Source organism: Chlamydotis macqueenii, chromosome 8 (genome assembly GCF_036417535.1).
Source record: "Chlamydotis macqueenii isolate bChlMac1 chromosome 8, bChlMac1.mat, whole genome shotgun sequence".
NCBI lineage: Eukaryota > Metazoa > Chordata > Aves > Otidiformes > Otididae > Chlamydotis > Chlamydotis macqueenii.
Window position 1 is genome coordinate 14,703,891 of NC_141563.1, and position 18,836 is coordinate 14,722,726.

At 39.2% G+C, this 18,836-nt stretch overlaps 1 protein-coding gene across 2 annotated transcripts in view; it reads left to right on the forward strand.

Annotated features, from left to right (window-relative positions):
* DNM3 (dynamin 3) overlaps nt 1–18,836 on the forward strand; it is a 171,514-nt gene that overhangs the window by 110,371 nt on the left and 42,307 nt on the right. For both annotated transcript variants that reach the window (XM_086753240.1, XM_086753241.1), the window contains one exon: nt 8,185–8,296. In XM_086753240.1, coding sequence (XP_086609366.1) covers nt 8,185–8,296 — 112 coding nt within the window. The remainder of the gene's footprint in view (nt 1–8,184; nt 8,297–18,836) is intronic.

Here is an 18,836-nt window from a genome sequence, read left to right on the forward strand (position 1 = left end):
ACATGAGTGCCTTTAAGCAACTAAAGTTGAGCTGCAGGGTCAAGCAGTATGTGTCTAAACATAAAGCTGTCAAGAAAGTGAGTGCTATTTTGTGCTGACCATCCTTCTCTCCTCCATAGTAAACTGCTGGCAAGTCTTTTAGACTGTAAAAGAGATCGAATATATTAATTATTTTCAAATATTTTTACTGTAGGAAAAAACCTAGTGTTTGCAGTACTGCACTAGAACATAATGTGAAGTTGTGTAGATGTAGCCACTGATTGACTTTCTTAGGCAGAACTAAGAATGGAGGAGAGAGGATTTTGTCAGCACGTGTGCTTACATAGAGTAGATTAACCTGTGACATCCTCATTGATGAATGTGTAAGGCTCTTGTGCAGAGTTCAAGAACATCCAATAAAGTTTACTTTCCTGCTAGGATTTCATTCCAAACACTTTGCCTATTCCCTATGTATTTCCTGTAAAAATTATTCACTGATTGGTGCTTTTTCTTTTAGCTAGGTCCTGTAGTCTGGGACAAGAACTGTCTAGTCTTAAATGTGCTTCCCTTTAGGATCTATGCAATGGTCCCATCTCCCCCTAATTAAGAAGCCAAGCAGTCGTTATTTCTCTTGATCTTGACCAGTTGACTACGGGATCCACATGGCACTATTTTACCAGATTCCGTGTCATTCTAAAGTAGTCCTTTGCCTTTGCAGTAGAGTAGTTGCACTTTTTTTCCTGATTCACTGGTTAATACATCATATTACTGTATTACAACCCCATGTAAATACTAATACTCTTTTAAGTAAAGGAGGAATGATGAGTAAAAACTCTCTTATTTTGCTACAAGCAGAGAAAAAAAACTTCCTTTCTATCTCTTTTCCAAGTCTGGAGAGATAAATTATTTCTCTTTCGTGGGAGAAGAAATTCTACTAGGTAAAGATTTTTGAGGTTATAAAATGGTAGTAGGCTGAAGTGTTAGATTTGGTGGATTTTCAAGCCTTTCCTACCAGTACTACAGTAGCAACCATACAATGAGGAAGAGTTACCTGGTGGAGAGTCCCTTATCAGTAGTCCTTATGCAGGAAGCTCTGTTCCTCTTCAGACTCATTCCTTTCCTTGGAGCCAAAGAAGTAGAACCAGTGTGTGAAATTGTCCCTTCCTTGCAGAGGAAGATCCCCCCAAGTCTCCTTGTCTTTTACTTTCCTGCCCAAGCAGGATTCAGATGAAATTAAGTAACAGTGTTCCTTTCCTCACTGTGATGGTTCTGTGTAATAGGGGGATGTGAGGAAGAAATTCAAAGCTCAGAACTGTTCCTGTTTGCCTTCAAAAGAATAGGTTCCTGAGAGATAAATGTACCTCAGCAATCATAAAGTAGTGTGACGAAACCCACCATCTCTGCATGAGAGCTGACTGTCTGGGGCAGGCTCATTGTAGAAACAGCTTCTTAATCTGAGAAACAGATGAATGTCAAGAGAAGAGCAATCGAAAGGAAGTTTTGAGGGCACACAATAGGACTGGAAATAGAACGGCCAGATGATAAATTTTAGACACTGATTCCTGAGTACACTCTGACTGTCAGAAATTATATTGCACAAGAAACTGTATTGTCTAGTAGGACCCAGGAAAGTATGCTATGTCTACTAAGTGAAAGGTATGACAGTATTGATTTTGGGTGCACGTTGTTGGTTGTGTGTTGCTCTAGAAGGGGATGGAGCGCAAGTCTTCTCTGGGACTCCAAATGCACTGGAGCTTTAAGTACTGAATTTCTTCCTATGGACAGCAACTGGTTAACTGCTATCCGTATATAAGGGAAATTGGGCAAGAGCCAAAATAAAGGGAACTAGTGAAAGGAGACCGGGTCAGAGGAGGTGTTGGATGGAAGCCAGGCTAAAGGAGAAAGCCTGAGATGAGATGTGTGTTTAGTTACCGTTTTTGAATTACTCAGAAATCTAAGCCCCAGGAAGAGCTGGACTGTAAGCTATTCAGAGCCCTCTCTGTTAGAAATGGAAGAATGACAATCTATTTAATTTAAAAAAACCCACAAATTGAATCCAGAAGAAAAAACCTGCTAATGTTTGTAAACAAACTTCTAAGATGTTGGTAAGTACAATATTTAAGAGTAGGAAAAATATACAAACCAAAGGAATAGCTAGCCTTTATTGTCCAAGTCCATTCCCTTATTCTAAAAAAAAAAAAGTTAATTTTTTGTTTCCTAGAACATTTCCTTTTTGTCATTATTGACAAGAATTCTTTGTGTGATAAATAAAACGTAGTATCGTAGTATGGTGGATGGGTGGTGCAGGTATTGAGGTTTAAAACTGGTATTACAGAGCAAAAAGGGATTCTTGGGGAAAGGAAACAGCAGTGCCAAACCCATACCTTAAAAATAATAATTGCACTGTACTTCAAGAAAATTCCCTAAGTGCTTGTGTGGGATCTGAAATGTTGGTGACACGTACCAGAGACACGGGTGTTGTAAGCACGGGCTAAGTCATGACTGGTAAACTTGACTTAGCTTGCAGGACAGCTTAACCTTGCTTGCTCGCTGTGACCCAGTAAGGTCTGGGTCCCACTGTCCCATCCAGAGGAGCACAGGACTGGAACAGGAGATGTTCTCTCTCCATGTGTGATGAGGGACTGACAGCTGCAAGCAGCTTTTGCATCTGTGTGGCCCCAGCGCAGGCCACATGATCAAACTGTCTTCTCCAGGGAGTTACGGAATATTGTAGTACCAGTTCCTGTTACTAGTGGAGACTAGTAACTATGTGAGGTTAGTTTTGGCTGCTTTTCTGTTCTGGATTACATACAGAACTCTGGATACTTCATTGTCCAGGCTTGACTATATACTGATCAGAATATTTTCTGTTAATTTTCACCTTAAAATTGTGTGGGTTTGTGTATGCATTTGTGCGTGTGAACTTTGAAGAGATCCCTATACTTCTGGGAGACCACTTACATGAGTGAGGTGGTAAAATCCTTAAGTGCTATTATTTCATGACATTGTCTCAGAGATTGTTTGGCTTTCCTGGATATTAAGAAAAAATCTTGAGACATGTAATTAATTTTAATTAGCATTCACATTGGACTGATCTGAAATGGCTCGCCTTGATAGAAAATGTTAGTCATTGCTGTTAACTCAGAGCAGATGGTCAGTTTTGTTTCTTTAAAATATATGATTTGCAGAGCTTCTAGTAGAGCTTTCTTGTATGAAAAATAGTGCTTACATTCAAACCAGCCATTGTGGAATTACAGGTGTCTAAAATGGTAGACTAAGACTGAGGTTGAATAAGCAGAAAGTATACAGTCAAGTTGCAGGTTGAACAAGTAGAGAACATACAATGAAGTTTCATCCAAGATGATATTTCTTAATTATGCATGTATATTTGGAGTATTTGGATTCTGTTATTTTCTCCCTTTTTCATTTTAGATGACTATTTATGAAACTGTATGATATAAATTTCAATCAAATAAGAAATATCTAAGAATTGAATCTTTTGTGTTTTTAATGGAATAAAATTGGGTCTATTTGCATTTAGTTCTAGATTTTTAATGTTCATGTTAATTCTGCTTGCATCCTAATAAAAAGACCAAACATCTACCAAAAAAAGTTTGAGATGATTGGTTATCATCTGTTATCAGTTGTTTGAAGTCCCTGTGAAACAAGGTATTCCTTTATCTTGCAGTCTGTGAGTAGCTCCACTTGTTTCAGTGCGACTGCTTAAGTTAAAGGTAATTTTGTGTCCTTTGGAGCATTAAAGTTGCTTATATGCACAATTCTAAAAATTTCACTAATATTATTGCTCTGTAATTGGTGTTCTGTCTCCTCCCATATTGGCAAGCATAAATGAATTTTCACTTAATCTTGGTTTGTATTTTCTCTATATATGAAAAAAAACTTACCATTTACATACAGTGCATCTTTGTCTGTTGAAATGTTCCAGATGCAACTCAATCTAAAAACTGTCTATGCATATAGTTAATATGTGGATATGCATTAATGTTTATGTGCATAATGTGTCTGCACTGGTTGCCCTCAAAAACTTTCCAGGTTTGTGGGAGATAAATATTTAACCTTAGTATTAGGAAACAATACATCCTGAGGCCCAGCGGTTGAGTCTGCTTCCGACAGCAAGCAGTTTCGATGTGCAGCTGCTGCAGAGGAAGACCTGCTGGTATTGCCTTCACTGTAGTGGGCAACTAAAAAAGTCTTTTCTTGTGATTTTCACTTCTGTGTTATTCACCTGTTGGTTCTGGATTGTATAGTTCTGCTGTTTTGTAGGCAATTGAACCTTCTCTATGCAATGTTGACAGCCCAGACTTCAGGACTAGTGTGACAGGAATATCAGTAACTCTCAGCTGGACTGTCTTAAAACTTACCTGGAACTTCTCCATTTACTCTTGTACTCTTCCAAATACCTTACTCCATTCCTGCGTTTTCATGTTAGGATTCTTTGGTGATGGGAGAGGTTAAAAATATACCTATGGATAACATAAAGTAATTTCTGCATTAGAAAGTTCACTTTGGGCCCTGAAATACGTGGGGGAAAGGAATCCAGTATGCTGGAAACAAAGCTAATAATAAAGTGAAGAAGTTGTTGGGCAAGCAAAGTTACAGCTGAGTGCCTGCTGGACTTTCGGGTAATGGGCCTGGCCTGTAGAAGGTACGTCCTGAGTGTGGAACCATTGGAAATAATGGTTTTAGTCCAATTATTTGTTCATCTCCATAAGCAATTATGTTGTGTTTTTTTCTGGAATGCAGTCCTTGAGGTTTGTTTATCTAGAGTATAATAAAACCTGCAGATAACATGGTACCCTTTTGTATTTTTCACTCAGGAAGAAAAGTAGTAGTATGTTAATTTTCAGTAATGCCACTATAGATATATTTTCCAGTACCGTGCAGGCTATTAAATTACAACTATGAGATTCTACTGGAGGACCAGCAGAGACAGATGTGGTATATGCATATAGCTTTGCACACAGCTTCCCCATTTATGTGTTCGCATTTTAAAAATGTTAAATATTCAAGAGAAGGGTTGCACAAAAATTGTACTTCTAGGCATGTTCCCATTTATTGTATCTGTTTTGTTTCTACAGTCCCTTAGATTTAAAGATGCCTGAATATAAACAAGATTTGTATCATTTAGAGCTCATCTTTTTTGCTTCTTGGTATCCTGTATTATATCATTCTCTTTTATGTATCACATCCCATTTAGTTGCTATAGAGATGACAATGAGAACATGACCTCACTGTATTCCATATGGAGTAAGTAGGTGAGGACTGAGTAGTAACTGTTTCTGTGCTGATATCTTAGTAATTTTAAAAAGTGGAAGAGACAACAAACCAGAAAATCTTAATTGTTTTCAAGAACATTTTTACAGCTTTCCGTGAGACGCCAGCAGATTCCTAATGAGTAAAACATGCTAATGTATTCTTGTAGGATTCCACTAGTTACAGAAAAAGGACACACTCTTTTCAGAAGTTTGATTGTTTTTATTGTTGTGTGTGTCGTTCATCATCATCCATCCGTCCATCCCCCACCCCGCTTTGAAAAGTTCTTGTGCCTGTCAGCCTTTCTGGAAGAAAGAAAGGCAGACGGAGTCTAGTAGCAAGGAAGCTGCTTTGGGAGGCAAGCGTCCATTTACCTACCCTCCTGCAAACTTCCTCTAAGTTCTGGCTCAGTGCTTATGTCCTTCAGCTCCTCATTTATACTGTGAAACTGAAACCTGTATTCCCTCTGTGGTGGAGCAGGGGTAGGATTAGCTACACTAAATGGTGGAGCTCTCAGATACTACAGGGAGAGAGAGGCCTTGGAAAACTAGAGCCATCAGTTGCTTGGTCATAAGGTGTCCCTAGATCTAGGAAAAGTCTTGATACGGAGACAGGAATGCAGGACTCCAGCTCCCATGTGTTCAAAGTGGTTGGCTAAAATCCCTTCTCGTACAGCTACACTTGATGTAGCAAGTCACAAAATGCCAAAAAGTTTAATATGTAACATGACAGTCCTGAAAAAATGTTTTCACAAGCTGGTGTCATGTTGTTTTGCTCTTGCAGATAAGTATTTTTGGAACTTCACTATCACTGTGTTTTACAGCCTTTATTTGCTCTATTGTTATTTTTAGTCATCTTTTCTGCGAGTACCCTTTTACCATTTCAGCTTCCTATTTCTTCAAAGTTGTAGCTGCTTAGTTAATGTAGCCAAAACCTTATCTCAGTAGAAGTTTCTCCTAACAATAAAATAAAGCATTTTTTTCCTCTGGTGATTTTATTTTTCTTCTCTTTTTATTTTTATTGAGTTCTTTGTTTTGTTCAGTAAATGTTGACTTGGAGTTCTGCAATATTGCAAATTGGCTAAAATTCAAGTGTTTTGTCATCAATTCAATATAATGGCATCTGAGGGGGTCGTCCAGGCTATTATTTGCCTAAAGGCAGGATTAGTACATTTGGAGTCAGGGAAGAAAAAGGTTTAATTTTAAATTCCTAATCAACAACATAATCCATAGAGCTTTCAGTTGTTCGTACTGTCAGTGACTTTGTGTGAACTATGGGACCTGACTCTTTAGTGTCTCTCTCTCCCGTTGTGGGCTGGTTTCTTTGGGAAGGAAACACATGTGCAGCGCCCTGAGGGGCACTGAAGCACGCTCCGGTGGTATCTCCAATCCGGACACTCAAGGAGTAGTGCAAGCCCGGTGCTGAGCATGCCTGCCTGGCTGATCAGAAGTAGCCATTGGAATTGGTGAGAATGTCACTGACATAAGGAAGTCTGAGCATATGTCCTTTATTCTTTGCAGTTTTAAATGCCACCCATAAGCTTGCAAAAAAATACCTGGTTTCCCTCTATTCAGAGGTGGGTATACTGAGATTGCCATACTGTAATTTCACAGCTGATAAAGTAACAATTAAGTGTCATGACTTTTTCATGCTCAGCCACAGACACTTACTGTTCAATTACAAATTTTTTGTACCCATCTGTTTCCTGAGACTGCCCCAAAAAGCAGGGCTAGGAGCTGTCTGGTGACATTGTTGGTAAGGGAGAAGCACTTCTATCAGTGGGAATTACATCAAGTCCATTGTATTCCAGCAGTGTGATGGTGAAATCCCACCGGTTCCTGAATGCTAAAGAAATTTGTCCAGGCAGTGATAACAACAGCTTTATTTCCTGGTTCTATAGTGTATTCAAATTTATTTTCTCAAAATATGAGGTAGAAATGCCGTCTGTAGTTGAATAATGAAACCAAAGAACCCCTTGTTGTTTCTGTCTTTGAAAGTTAAGAAATCTCCATCAGCCCCCCTCCTTGCCCCGACTCCCCCTTCTCCATAGCTTGCTAAGGAAAGAAAACAGTCTGGTTGCAATGGAAGATTGCTTCTTGTGCAACTGTGAAGATCTAGCAAAATGTGGTTTCCTAACCTTTGTCAGCTAAGCTTGTGCCCTTTCCTAAAAAGATTTTTGGCTGACAAATTTACAGCAATCTGGTCTGTATATAGAATTTGAATTCAGAAACTAATGGCTAAACCGTAAGGGGAAAATCTGTTCTGTTTATTGGAGAATTTACAAGTACCACCTTCCTACATATTATATATTTTTACTCCATTCTCTTTAGTTCCATTAAGTCATTCTCTAATTATATTATCTGCAAGAAGTGTTATTTAAATGTGACTCAATTATCTTACTACGATGGCAGACATCAGAGGTTTGGTTTTGTTTTTTAAAAATATCGGATTATCCTTGTTTTCTTTCCCCTTCTACTGATAATGTCTAAAAGCTAAAAAGAGTATATAATGCACTGAAAGGACCTAACATGGGGAGAAGCTGCATCATTAATTATTTTGTTATTTATTGGTTTTAGCAGCAGTCAACAAGACATGCAGTTTTGTTGGCGTGTCTTATATGTTTGTCCTCTGCATGACAACAGTCTTTTTTTTTCCTAAAAGGTCTCCATTTTGGCAAAAGCTGGAAAATTGATTTTAAGTAGTTTCACGGTGCTTTCAGATGATTATTATTTCCAGAGCTGTGCTGTAGCATTCTAAGATATTTTTAAGTACTCCATGTAATTATTAAACAAGCACCTGTCCCGTAAGCTCTATTGTCCAAAACAATTACAAAGTAATTTCTGATCCCAAAGGATTTTTAATTCAAAATGCTGTGTGCATGATACAGAGTAGTAAAATGCTAGTTTTACAATGTGGTGCTTTTTGTTCTAGGAATGTTTACAAGGATTACCGTTTCCTTGAGCTAGCCTGTGACTCCCAAGAGGAGGTGGATAGCTGGAAGGCATCTCTGCTACGAGCCGGTGTCTATCCTGATAAATCCTCAGTAAGTTAAACAGCTTACTAGTTTTCCAGTAGCTGCTCTATTTGAGTCAGAAAAAATAATCGTATCATCTGGGAAGACACAATGTCTGCAGATATCTCAAGAAATAGTAGCCTTTTAATTGTACTCGTCTGTGGTAATTTTGAAATATTCATAATGAAATATTTTAAGATGAATTTATGAGTCAAACCTCAATATTTAAAAAAAAAAAAACAACACCAAACAAAAAACCAAACCTTCCAAAATGTTGTTAACTAGATCTGTGTAGTAAAAGCATTGAGCAATTTGGGGTTTCCTGAGCTTCATTGTTTCTGTTCATGTCTTCTAAAGTAAAGATGTGCTTTGAAGAGTTCATTCCCTCAAGCTCTATATTACAGAACTGACAGAAGCATTCCAGGCAATAATGTATATTTATTTTACTGATTCACTGCATGTTTTTTGTGTATGAAACACATGCCAAACCTTTCCAAAGGCAGTTTTACTCAGCTAATCGTCATGTGGAGCAAATTGAACAGGATACAGTAAAAAAAGTCTCTCTTAATTTAACAGAAAAGACAGAAAGTTGGAAAATGGAATATGCCCAACTACCATTCCATATTTTTGGATGTAGTTATTTTGATATTTAATATTGAGTGAAGTATTGAGGAGATGTATCCAGAGAGAAGGCTGATAAGCGAAAATACCAGTCACTTGAGCTTTTGAAAGTTTCTCTAATGCACAGTTCGCCTTTTTTCAGTAAATCTGCTGGTCTGCTAGATTCATTCAGTGAGAGATCTGTTCTGAGAAATGATGCTTTGATTTTGATGGAATTTGTTCTTCCTGCTTGTTTTCCATGGGAAGGCCAGGCCCCTTGAGTCCATGGTCTTGTGCTGTCTTCCACCTTCTTCATCTTTCTGTTCCTCAAATTTCCCTTCTACTTGTGATACCTCCATGACTTCCAGTACAATGCTGTCTGCATCCCCTCCAGCTGCTATGTATGCACACAAATAACCCTCAGCTTTCTCTCTTCATACCAAGTTTCAAGGGTACCACCAACAGATAAATCAGAGAATTCTTGAACTTCTGGATTCTTCAGTTACTGTAAGAATAAACAGTGATGATGGTAATGATGATGATTTTTTTAAAATAGGTCAAATATTAATTTAGCAGGAGACTTTACCTTTTTTTTTAAAAAAAAAAAGATCACTCTTCAATATGTTGCCTGACCTAGTAGATCAGTTCTTACCTAAGACCATCAGAAGTCAATTTACAGTGATGAGTTTTGAGAGGTTACCTAATTAATTACTAGAATCAAAATAGTGTATTGATTTGTTTTCTTGCTCAGGTTGTAATAATGATATCAAACCAGCATGCTGCTGCCTCTGGCTTAATCTTGTATTCTGTGACATGTTTATCGTATTCATATTATCTCTTACTTTATATTTAAACAAGACAGACTAGTTGGTTTTCTAAACTTCTCTTCTGTCTTCCTCTCTCTCCCTTCCCCTCCAAAATATTTGACATTAAAAATACGTTTTCTGGTTTTGTTTAAGTTAGTCTGTCAAAGAAGTCTTAGATATAAGATGAGAGACTTCCTTGAAAGACAAAAGTAATGGAGTCAAAATTCAGTTCTCCTTTGAGCTAGAATTATTTTTACATTACAAAAAGAGACAATATTATTATTTCAAATCCCTGTAGACCGAAATTCACCCAGCAGTCTATCAAGCTGTGCAGGAAAGACGCTTGATGCTACTGTAGTCTTGCAAAGCACTGTGTTTCTTCAGGGCTAGAGGTCCAAATGTAGACTGCAAGTCTGCTGTTAAAGTTTTGAATTTCGTAAAGTAAAAGCTCCAAGGCCCAGGGTACCCCAAAAGCTTTAGAGGAACTTAAATAAAAATCAGCAGCATTTCTTTAAAATCCTGTGCATGCTCAGTTTCACACCTTCCTCTGACAATATAAAATAGTTGTAGAGTCACCTCCCCAGTCTTTTACTCTCCTTCGAAGATTTAGAGACTGTGTTTTTATGTAAGAGAGACTGCCAGGAAATGGCAGCAACTTGTGTTTACTTCAGTGCTTCCCCACAGCTTTGTGATCCCAGAGTTAAAAAAGCGAAGAGGTACCCTAGCCTCTTCCTAGGCTGACCATCTCGCTCTTTTTCATGTGCGAGTCACAGCTGGTAACTTTGGGTATCCAAGGCTGTGGCACCATACACAGAAGAACTGCTGCGTAGAAATGAAAAATAGATTAATAGTGCTGTAACCCTAGAGCGTTGCAGTGGTGAAGCTGGCCTGCTTTCTGTAACTGCCAGAGCACAGCCTGGAATTTGAAAGCTAAGCTGTGTACTTTCATTAACAGTTCTGTTGCTCGTGTACAAGGACGCTGATGTAAAACCCAACGCAGTTGCCTCTAGTTGGATTCCTTCTGCAGTGGCAGGAAAAGTAGGAATTTGTTACTGAATTAAAGAGATTTGTTCTGCCATTAATATGAAGTCTATTACTAGTTTAATCCTGTAAACTAAGTCCAAGGTTGTTGATTTTTAATTTTTCTTTTTGCCTAAACAAATTTCATTAATACATTAAAAATTAAAGGCCAAATATCATCCCCTTCCTCCATTTCTGTGTTTAATTTTGCCTGCCTTCCCAGGCCCTCTGCATACGGGGATGCACACTCACGTTCATATACTCACTGTCTTGTTAACTGTCTTTAATCACCCCTCAATGTTGCTCTGTGAGCCCCAGAATTCTTTTGCAGTTTGCCAAGTCACCTCCTTCCCCCATGAGATTTGCTTTTGTCAGGACGTGGGCTTTGACAGCCACCCGGATAGCAATGAATCAGTGTTTTTATTTTTCCAACCCATATGCAAGTCAGCTTGCTTGATATAAATCACACTGTGGCCAATTCACTTTGAAACGGGATATCCATTTACCAGCTGACTTTACTGCTGGGTTTCTGGACTGATGCATCCAAAACCCTCCTTTTTTAAAAAATGACTACAACTTTGTGACTAACCTTTCCAGACTGTATTTCTCAACTGTAGGCTGCTGTTTGTTTTGGCTGACTTCCCACTGTATAATATACACTGTTCATGCCAGCTCATGGCAAAACTCACAATTAAAAAAAAATAATGGCACAGATGTTTGTCGTAACTTGCTCTGCACACTTTACCTTGCTAGCACCGTTCCATTCCTTTTCCCCTCTCCCCTAATGCCACCTCCTCCTTATTTTTATGACTAATTTAAAAGTTCAATATTTGCTTTTTAAAAAGCATTGGATCATGAAACTTTCCATTCATTGGCATGTCGTAGGGAGTGGCTGTCATGCAAGGGTAAGCAGACATGTTTAGTGGGTTGCTGTACGCACTGGAAGTTCAGTATTACCAATGCACGAAAATCCCTCTGGCTTCCGTCCCATCCCTAAATCCTTTCAGGCCTCATTTTCTTTTCCCTCGTGTTAGTGTCCACCAGCTTCCCTGGAGCTGCTCCTGATTCACACTGGAGGAAGCAAAAGTGGAATCAGAATGTTTGTACAGGGAGGAAATTTTGAAAAAACTGTGAATTTACAGCTTCACTGAACATTTTAAATCCTTTGTGAATATCCTGTGCTCCCCTGGAAGCTGTCTAACTAAAGGATTCAGTGGATGTTCTTTGAGTCAGTTCCTCATTTGGTTTGAGCTGTTTCCAGAACTGTGCAAGTTAGACTGAACGCATGTAAAATAAATATGTCTAATATTTCTCTTTTTTCCCTTTTCCCTCCTTGCTGCATCCTGCAAAGGGGAGCAACAGAGTAAGTTGTTTGTCCTTTTACAAAATCCTTTTGTATCTAGTCTCGTGGGTTTTGTCAGGAAAATCGGTTTCTCTTTTGGTTCATATAACTATTGCCTGCATACTCTTAACAGCGAACTCCTATTAAAAATGTAGGTGCAAAAGTGTCTTCTAGAAAGCTATTAATGGCTGTTTGTTTTAATTTTGGGGCAAGACATGTTTTAAGTGTTGCTGAGTTGGTTTTTAAGGCAGTTCAGTAAGAATGATACTATAAAACAGTATTGGGACCCAAGATTATGAAGGTATAGTAATAAAGACCTTCTGAGGAAAGGTTACTACAGTCTGATGAAACTCATTACAGCTGGATTTTTTGACCATACATCAAAGCTTGTATTAATGGGCAGTTATAAAAACCCAGCACTAAAGTCTTAAATAACAGATTTGCTGGCGTTGTTGGCTAAGCTGAACTAGATCAGTGTACTGGCTTTGAAGGTGCCTTAAAATGGATGGAGGAGGGTGGGGTCAACATTTGACTTGGCTTCTAGACCCTTGATGTGTTCCAGCTGGACAGCAGCAGAAGGGTGTGGGGTGTGGAGAGGGAGAACTGAAATATGCATGGTAGGGTTTTTTGAAAGTAAGCAGCACATAAAAAGACAGTTTTGCTGATGCTGATCTGATAAACTAACAATCAAGCAGTTCCCAGGGTTAGTACTTTTTTTTTTTTGTGCCATTTTTACTGAGCTTAAGAATGGAAATTGCACATCTCGCACTTTGGAATATGATGCAGAGAAAGTTTGTCATACCACGGAAAGAAGCACAGCTTTTGTGCTTTCCACTCCCCCCGCTCCTTTCCTGTTTTGGTGTATTAACCCTTAGGAAGACTTATCTGGAGGATCAAAAGATGGTTCGTAGCTAAATGTTGAAAGTAGCCCCTGAAGTATTGCCTGCAGTGTCTCATTGTGAGCTTAAAGCATTTCTAGGGTATTTGGGAAAGACTCAGGTGGGTTGTAAATGTTCTGAAGGTTGGGGAAATTTGTCTGCTTTTAATTTTGTATTTTTAACCACTTCTGTCTGCATAGTAGCTGGGCTCAGAAGCACCAAAAATCTTCCGTTTTGTTGGCCTGCCTGAGAAAAGAGGCTCTTAGTGTTGGATGGGGAGGGGTTAAGAAAAGTGGTGTATTGATTGCATGGAGAAACGGACTTTACATAGGAGGTGGTGTGAAATGTAAATGTTAACTGTGTACACTAAAATGTCAAGTTAATGTTTATAATGTTTCTTTACCATGTGCTGACTTAAGGCTTTGCTGCTGCAGTGGATGCTGGTCTGATGTCCAGAGGGGAGAGGTTAGACTGTAGATGCTCTGTGAAGATCAGGAGCTGCACAGTTCAGTTCTGGTCTCCAGAGACCTGGGCTGTGGGGCACCTTGGGGAGACCAGGACCAGTAGCATTTGACATAAAGTTAATTGCTAGCACAAGGCAGGATACGTAGAAGCAAGTATACGAGAAACCTGTGAGATCTGAGGATTGGTGGATCTGTTAGCTCTCCTTTCACTCTCAGCAAAGGGCGGTTCTTGTTGTAAGTTCAGAAACGTTCTTCCTCTGGTATGGGCTGTCAGCCAGAAGGTAACTCCAAAAGAAATCTCCATGAAAATCACCCTCACCTTTTTCTCGGACTCAGTTCCTTGTAAGGATCCTTGTATCCTCATCTGTGCCCTCTCTCTTCTCTTTCACACAGGCCATTCATGCAGGGGTCTGGAGGTTACCTTATCCCAGTTAGACACATAACATTAACCTGCAGCTGCCTGCAGGGGCTCAAACCTCTTCTGCACTTAAGTGGCATGGAAAATTAAATGGGTAAATCCAGGAGGTGGTGAGAGTTTTTGAGAAGGAGTTGAGGGAATAGAGGAGTGGCAGATTGAGGATGATGGTGGTTTCTCAGAGCTGCATAATCTTTCCTTACTGTGCAGGTACAGATTTACTGGGTACCTAGCAGAGCTGTAACCCTCCTATTAGTGCTGCTGGGTGTGGCATTCATACTGTGGATCATGTCATGCGTACATAGGTAAAGATCCCGTACCCACCCATTCAGATTGTGGCTGCTTTTACACCTCTGCCTTTAGCTTTCCACTCTTAGATTTACAGAAGTAAAAATAAACATTGGAGTAATGAGTTCCTAAGGAAAAGGGGGGGAAGGGAAGTGAAGCGGTTTATAATCATCAGCAGACTACTAATAATTTTTATTTTTACTTTTTATTGTTGCACAATCATTAACGTAAGTGAGATTTCTCACATGATTAAAGATAAATATATCTTCAAAAGCTTTGTTGGATAAAATCTGTAAAAGGATTGTGTAGAATGAGGTAATGGAGACCTACCTCATTCAGCAAGCACATATTGGCAAGCCCCATCTTACTAATATTAAAACTGAACTCCGCTCCTCAGCCTTGTGCAGAGGGAGAGCGGAGCATTGCACAGAGTTGCACAGAGCATTTTAACTTCAGTCCAGGTGCTGAACACAGAGGAGCTGAATGCCTCTGAGTGTCTTAATCCACCTTTGTGAATTTGCTTCCTCTGCTATACATCTTCATCGCTCTCATTTAAAAATAAAGAAAATCCCCTCAAAACAGCCCTCCAGAGCTTGCTATTTGAAAACAACAGCAAAACCTGTAACGTTCTTGTGGAGTCCATTTTCATTATGCTTCCTTAGGAAATTTTGATTTCAAATCCCTCAGCACTGGAGCAGTAAAACAACAACAGACTCCCCCAAAAAACCCAAAGTGACACTTTTTAATATTAAGAATTCACCTTTCTTTTGTCATCCATAAGCCCTGAGTTAGCCTGTCATTTCTGCTTAATTTGAAGGATCAAACATTTCAATGCTGAAATCAGACTTAAGAAAATTCAACTTGGAAAATATAAATCTGATTAAATCACTTTTTGTGAATAAAGTGTCTACAAAGTTCTTAGCGTCTAATTATTTTGCATTACTGTTCTTGCTGATACCTTTACAAAGCATGTAGAACTGAAGTACACAAATGCTGTATTTGCATATTATTGGAGTTGTCACAATGTGGATAATACTGTGCATGTGAACATTCACTGAATATAAAGTCAGTTAGCGTAATTTAGTTTGAATTTTCTCTTGAGAAAAACTGAATTTCCCTTTGAAAAGGAGAAGGAAAATACTCTCCCTGCCAGGTCAGTTTGCATGTTATTCTTTAAAATACTTCTTGGTGACATATTAATTGCTTAGATTTGAGTCTGTCTCTTTTTTTTTTTTCTTTTCTTTTCTTTTTTTTTTTTTTTTTGGTTGTTTTTTTTTTTTTTTTTTTTTTTTTTTTTTGGAGGGGGGGTGCGGAGGGGGTGGAGTGGGGTGGGTAGTTTTACTAAACCCAGATTCCAGATCAGCTACTTCATTAAGAAGACCAGATGTCCTACTGTCTCCTGAGACAGTCCTGGAAAATGGGAACTTAGTGAAGTCAGGATACTCGTTCTACCTACGTGTATGACAACAGCTCTCTCAGTTCATCTATTTCATACTTGACTATTGACATGTAAATGCAAACACAGTGCCAGAAGCAATATGTATCTTTGCATGGTTATAAGGCTCTGATGCTTTCTTTTTCAAATTCAGCTGCATTTCTGAAGGATCTTCAGTTACCTCCAGACATAAACTCTGACTCAGCCAGTTACTGGCATGGTGATGCTCTACGAGTGCCCCAGCCAGATTCAAACTGAAAGTAAGCGGTTCTGCTCTGGGATTGCAAAAGTCCGTCTTCGAGTTAAGTTCCTCAACTAGAAAAAATAAAGACTCGTTTGGGTTTGTTGTGTAGTAGTAAGTTGAAGAGCAAACTGTGCTGATATGTCAGAGGGTAAAACAGAGTAGACAGAAGTGTAAACTGTGCATTTACTGGTTTTCCTTTTTTTTTTTTTTTAAACTAAGATATTTAAGAAGGCATTGAATTCTAGGAAAAAAGGAATCCACTTCAGTTATGACTAAAATTGGCTTCAGGCCAACTAGGTTTAAAAATAACTTTTAAATGAAGAAGTGTTAATTTTTTTTTTTTAAATGGAAAAATGCCATAATTTTATAGACAGTCTTTTTCAGTCATTGCTTCAAACAGATGAATTGAATTTTACAATGAAGTCACGGTGTAAAGGAGCGGGCCAAGAGAAGGAGTGCATGTGCACACATGCTGGGTCAAAAGCAGCCCAAAATACAGGGAGGAAACGAAATGGCAGGCTGTTTTTTCAGTCTCTTTCTTGCTGCCTTACTGATTCAAGGCTGTGAAAACATGTTTCAGATAAAAACTATCTTCTTATTCTCCTAAATATTTACTAGTTTAAACAAAAACTAGATGCAGCCTTGTTTCCACAATGTTCCCTGAGAGCAGCCCTGGTTTATATTCTTGTAAGACTAAAATAATTGCTGACACGAGAGAGTTAAAAATGTTCAGGGAAAAAGAGATTAATAGTATTGCATCAGTTGCACAGACTGTAACAAGATGCAGGCTAATGGATTGAATGATTTCAAAACCAGGCAGTTACCAGCTTTGCTGGGACTATCAGGGGTCAGGGGTTCAATAGCTGTCACAGGGTTTTTACATTTCTGCTATTAAATGGGACTGCTGACATTAAGCAAACCCCAGGAAATTTAGAAATAAGCAAACATTTCTGTAATGTATTCATGGTGGGCCCTTTACTGTGCTTTTGGCAAAGAATCTGCATATTGAAAATATTTAAAAATTCTTCATTCTTTATGGCGCAGCTAATTTTTGCACCACTTCCACTCCGATGAAGGATTTCATTGAAGCTCTACAGAAAAGGTGAAAACTCTCTGGTTCTGAAGTTTCAGATCATAGAGCATGATTGTCAGCCTAATTCTGGACATTCAGTGAGATTTGGCCTGGGGAAGGCAGTGATGTAGCCCAGCCTCTGCGAATGCTTTCCCAGCCCTGGTCAATGAGCTGAGAATTGGCTGGTGGAGAGGAAGGTGCTTCTGGACTGTGCTGCACCAACCTCTGCTACAAAGGTCCTTTGGACCAGCTGGAGTCCTTATGTCTCCAGATCTCAGAGCAGCTGCAGTCGGGAAGGTCTGATTGCCCCTTTAGTGCAACAGCATGGGGTCACCCACAAGAGGGACCGAACACAAGGGGAAACACACTTACAGGTATCACAAGACTTTGGGACAACCCTAAAATATCTTCCTTGTCTTTCAAGTCAGTAATTGCACAAAAACCTACTTGTGAGTAATAACTGGCAGTAAATACAAATTTGCAAGATTTTTTTTCTGCCAAAAATGTCACCAGGCTCACGCTTCCGTAGCATTTATAGTGTAACAGGAAATGTAGTCATTGGACATGAAGGTGGAGGGCAGCTGGTGAACGGCCAGATAATTCTTTTTTTCTCATTTACAAGGGAAAACAAGATTATCAGGAGAAACTGAATGCTGTTTTCCCTGACTCCGTTTTGGACAAAAGCTAAGACATGCAATGTCTAGTCTGATGCATAGTTCTCCTGGATTTCTTTAACCTTTGCTTCCTCTCTTTTCCTGACTGTGGAGATCGGTTTATACTTACTCTCTATATGGCAAGTCAGACTCAAGTCCCGTGTTCTGTGTGTAAAATCCTCCATTCTGGGACTGCATTCTCCACTCATCTAACTCTCCTTTCCTGATGTCGTGTGTTCTGTTCTGTGGTCACTCCTCACCTGCTGTCCCACCCGCTTCCCAGCTCCATTGTGGCCTTTGATTGGCTGATGTCTTCCTTGTCCTTCTCTCTTTGTTGTACTGTATGACGTTTGATATATCAACTGTGCCAGTTCTGGAGTACTGGGATTTCCCACCAGGAAAAGCTGTCTGTGGACATTTTGTGGTGTTTGATCTATGCAATCCTTTGGTGACTTTTGTAGCCTTGTTCCTAAAGCCCCTGCTCCTGCACTTGAGAAACAAGTGGTCTTACTCTGTTTCCTTCACCTTGTTTCTCTTTTAATCCCAACCTCTGCTTTTCCCCTTTTATAATCAAATTATTTGTAATTCAAAGAGAGAATTATATATCATTAAACATGCCACTGAGTTCAAATAACGTGAAATTATTTGCGGGGAGGTATAAGCCCTGTGGAGGACACAAAGTTACCACCTTGTCAGGGCCATATTAGACCATTTAAATAGCAGATAGTCAAACTTTTCAATCATATTGTTGCACCATATTATCTTGACCTGTTCAACAGTTGGGGTTTCTAGACTGGGCAGCATACTTAAGGTCATTTAGGGAGATCAACTAAAGGAATGAACCCAGAGCACGGAAGATAAAGTCCATGAGAAAAAATTAGTCTTATGTAATGTAATTTGGTATTCAGTTTTAGTTGGGTGATTTAAAACTCTGCTTGAACTGTAGACCTAGATATTTTCCAGTGGAAGCAGGAAACCCTCATCTAATAACTAGAAGCCTTACCAGTCACAGGCTGGTCCCTAGTTGTATCCTGCGGTAGTCTGTAGTTGCTCAGGATCACAGGCTGAAGACAACCGCTGTACCATAATTCTAAATTAGAGTTATCAAAGGTTATCTGGCTGATTCAAATAGGGAATTCTCAGAAGCACTGTGAGCATTAGATTGTCCTTATCTCTGTGGTGAGGGCAGTGAACAAAATGGTAAAGGCCTCTCTTTTATCCATTTTTACAACTACGTACAGTCAAGCATCCTCTAAGAACTCAACCGCTCTTTCACATCACCTGTGACCCAAGAGATGTGGCTGCAAACACTCAAGAGATACTAAGTTTTCGTGCCAACTCTGTGCACCAAGG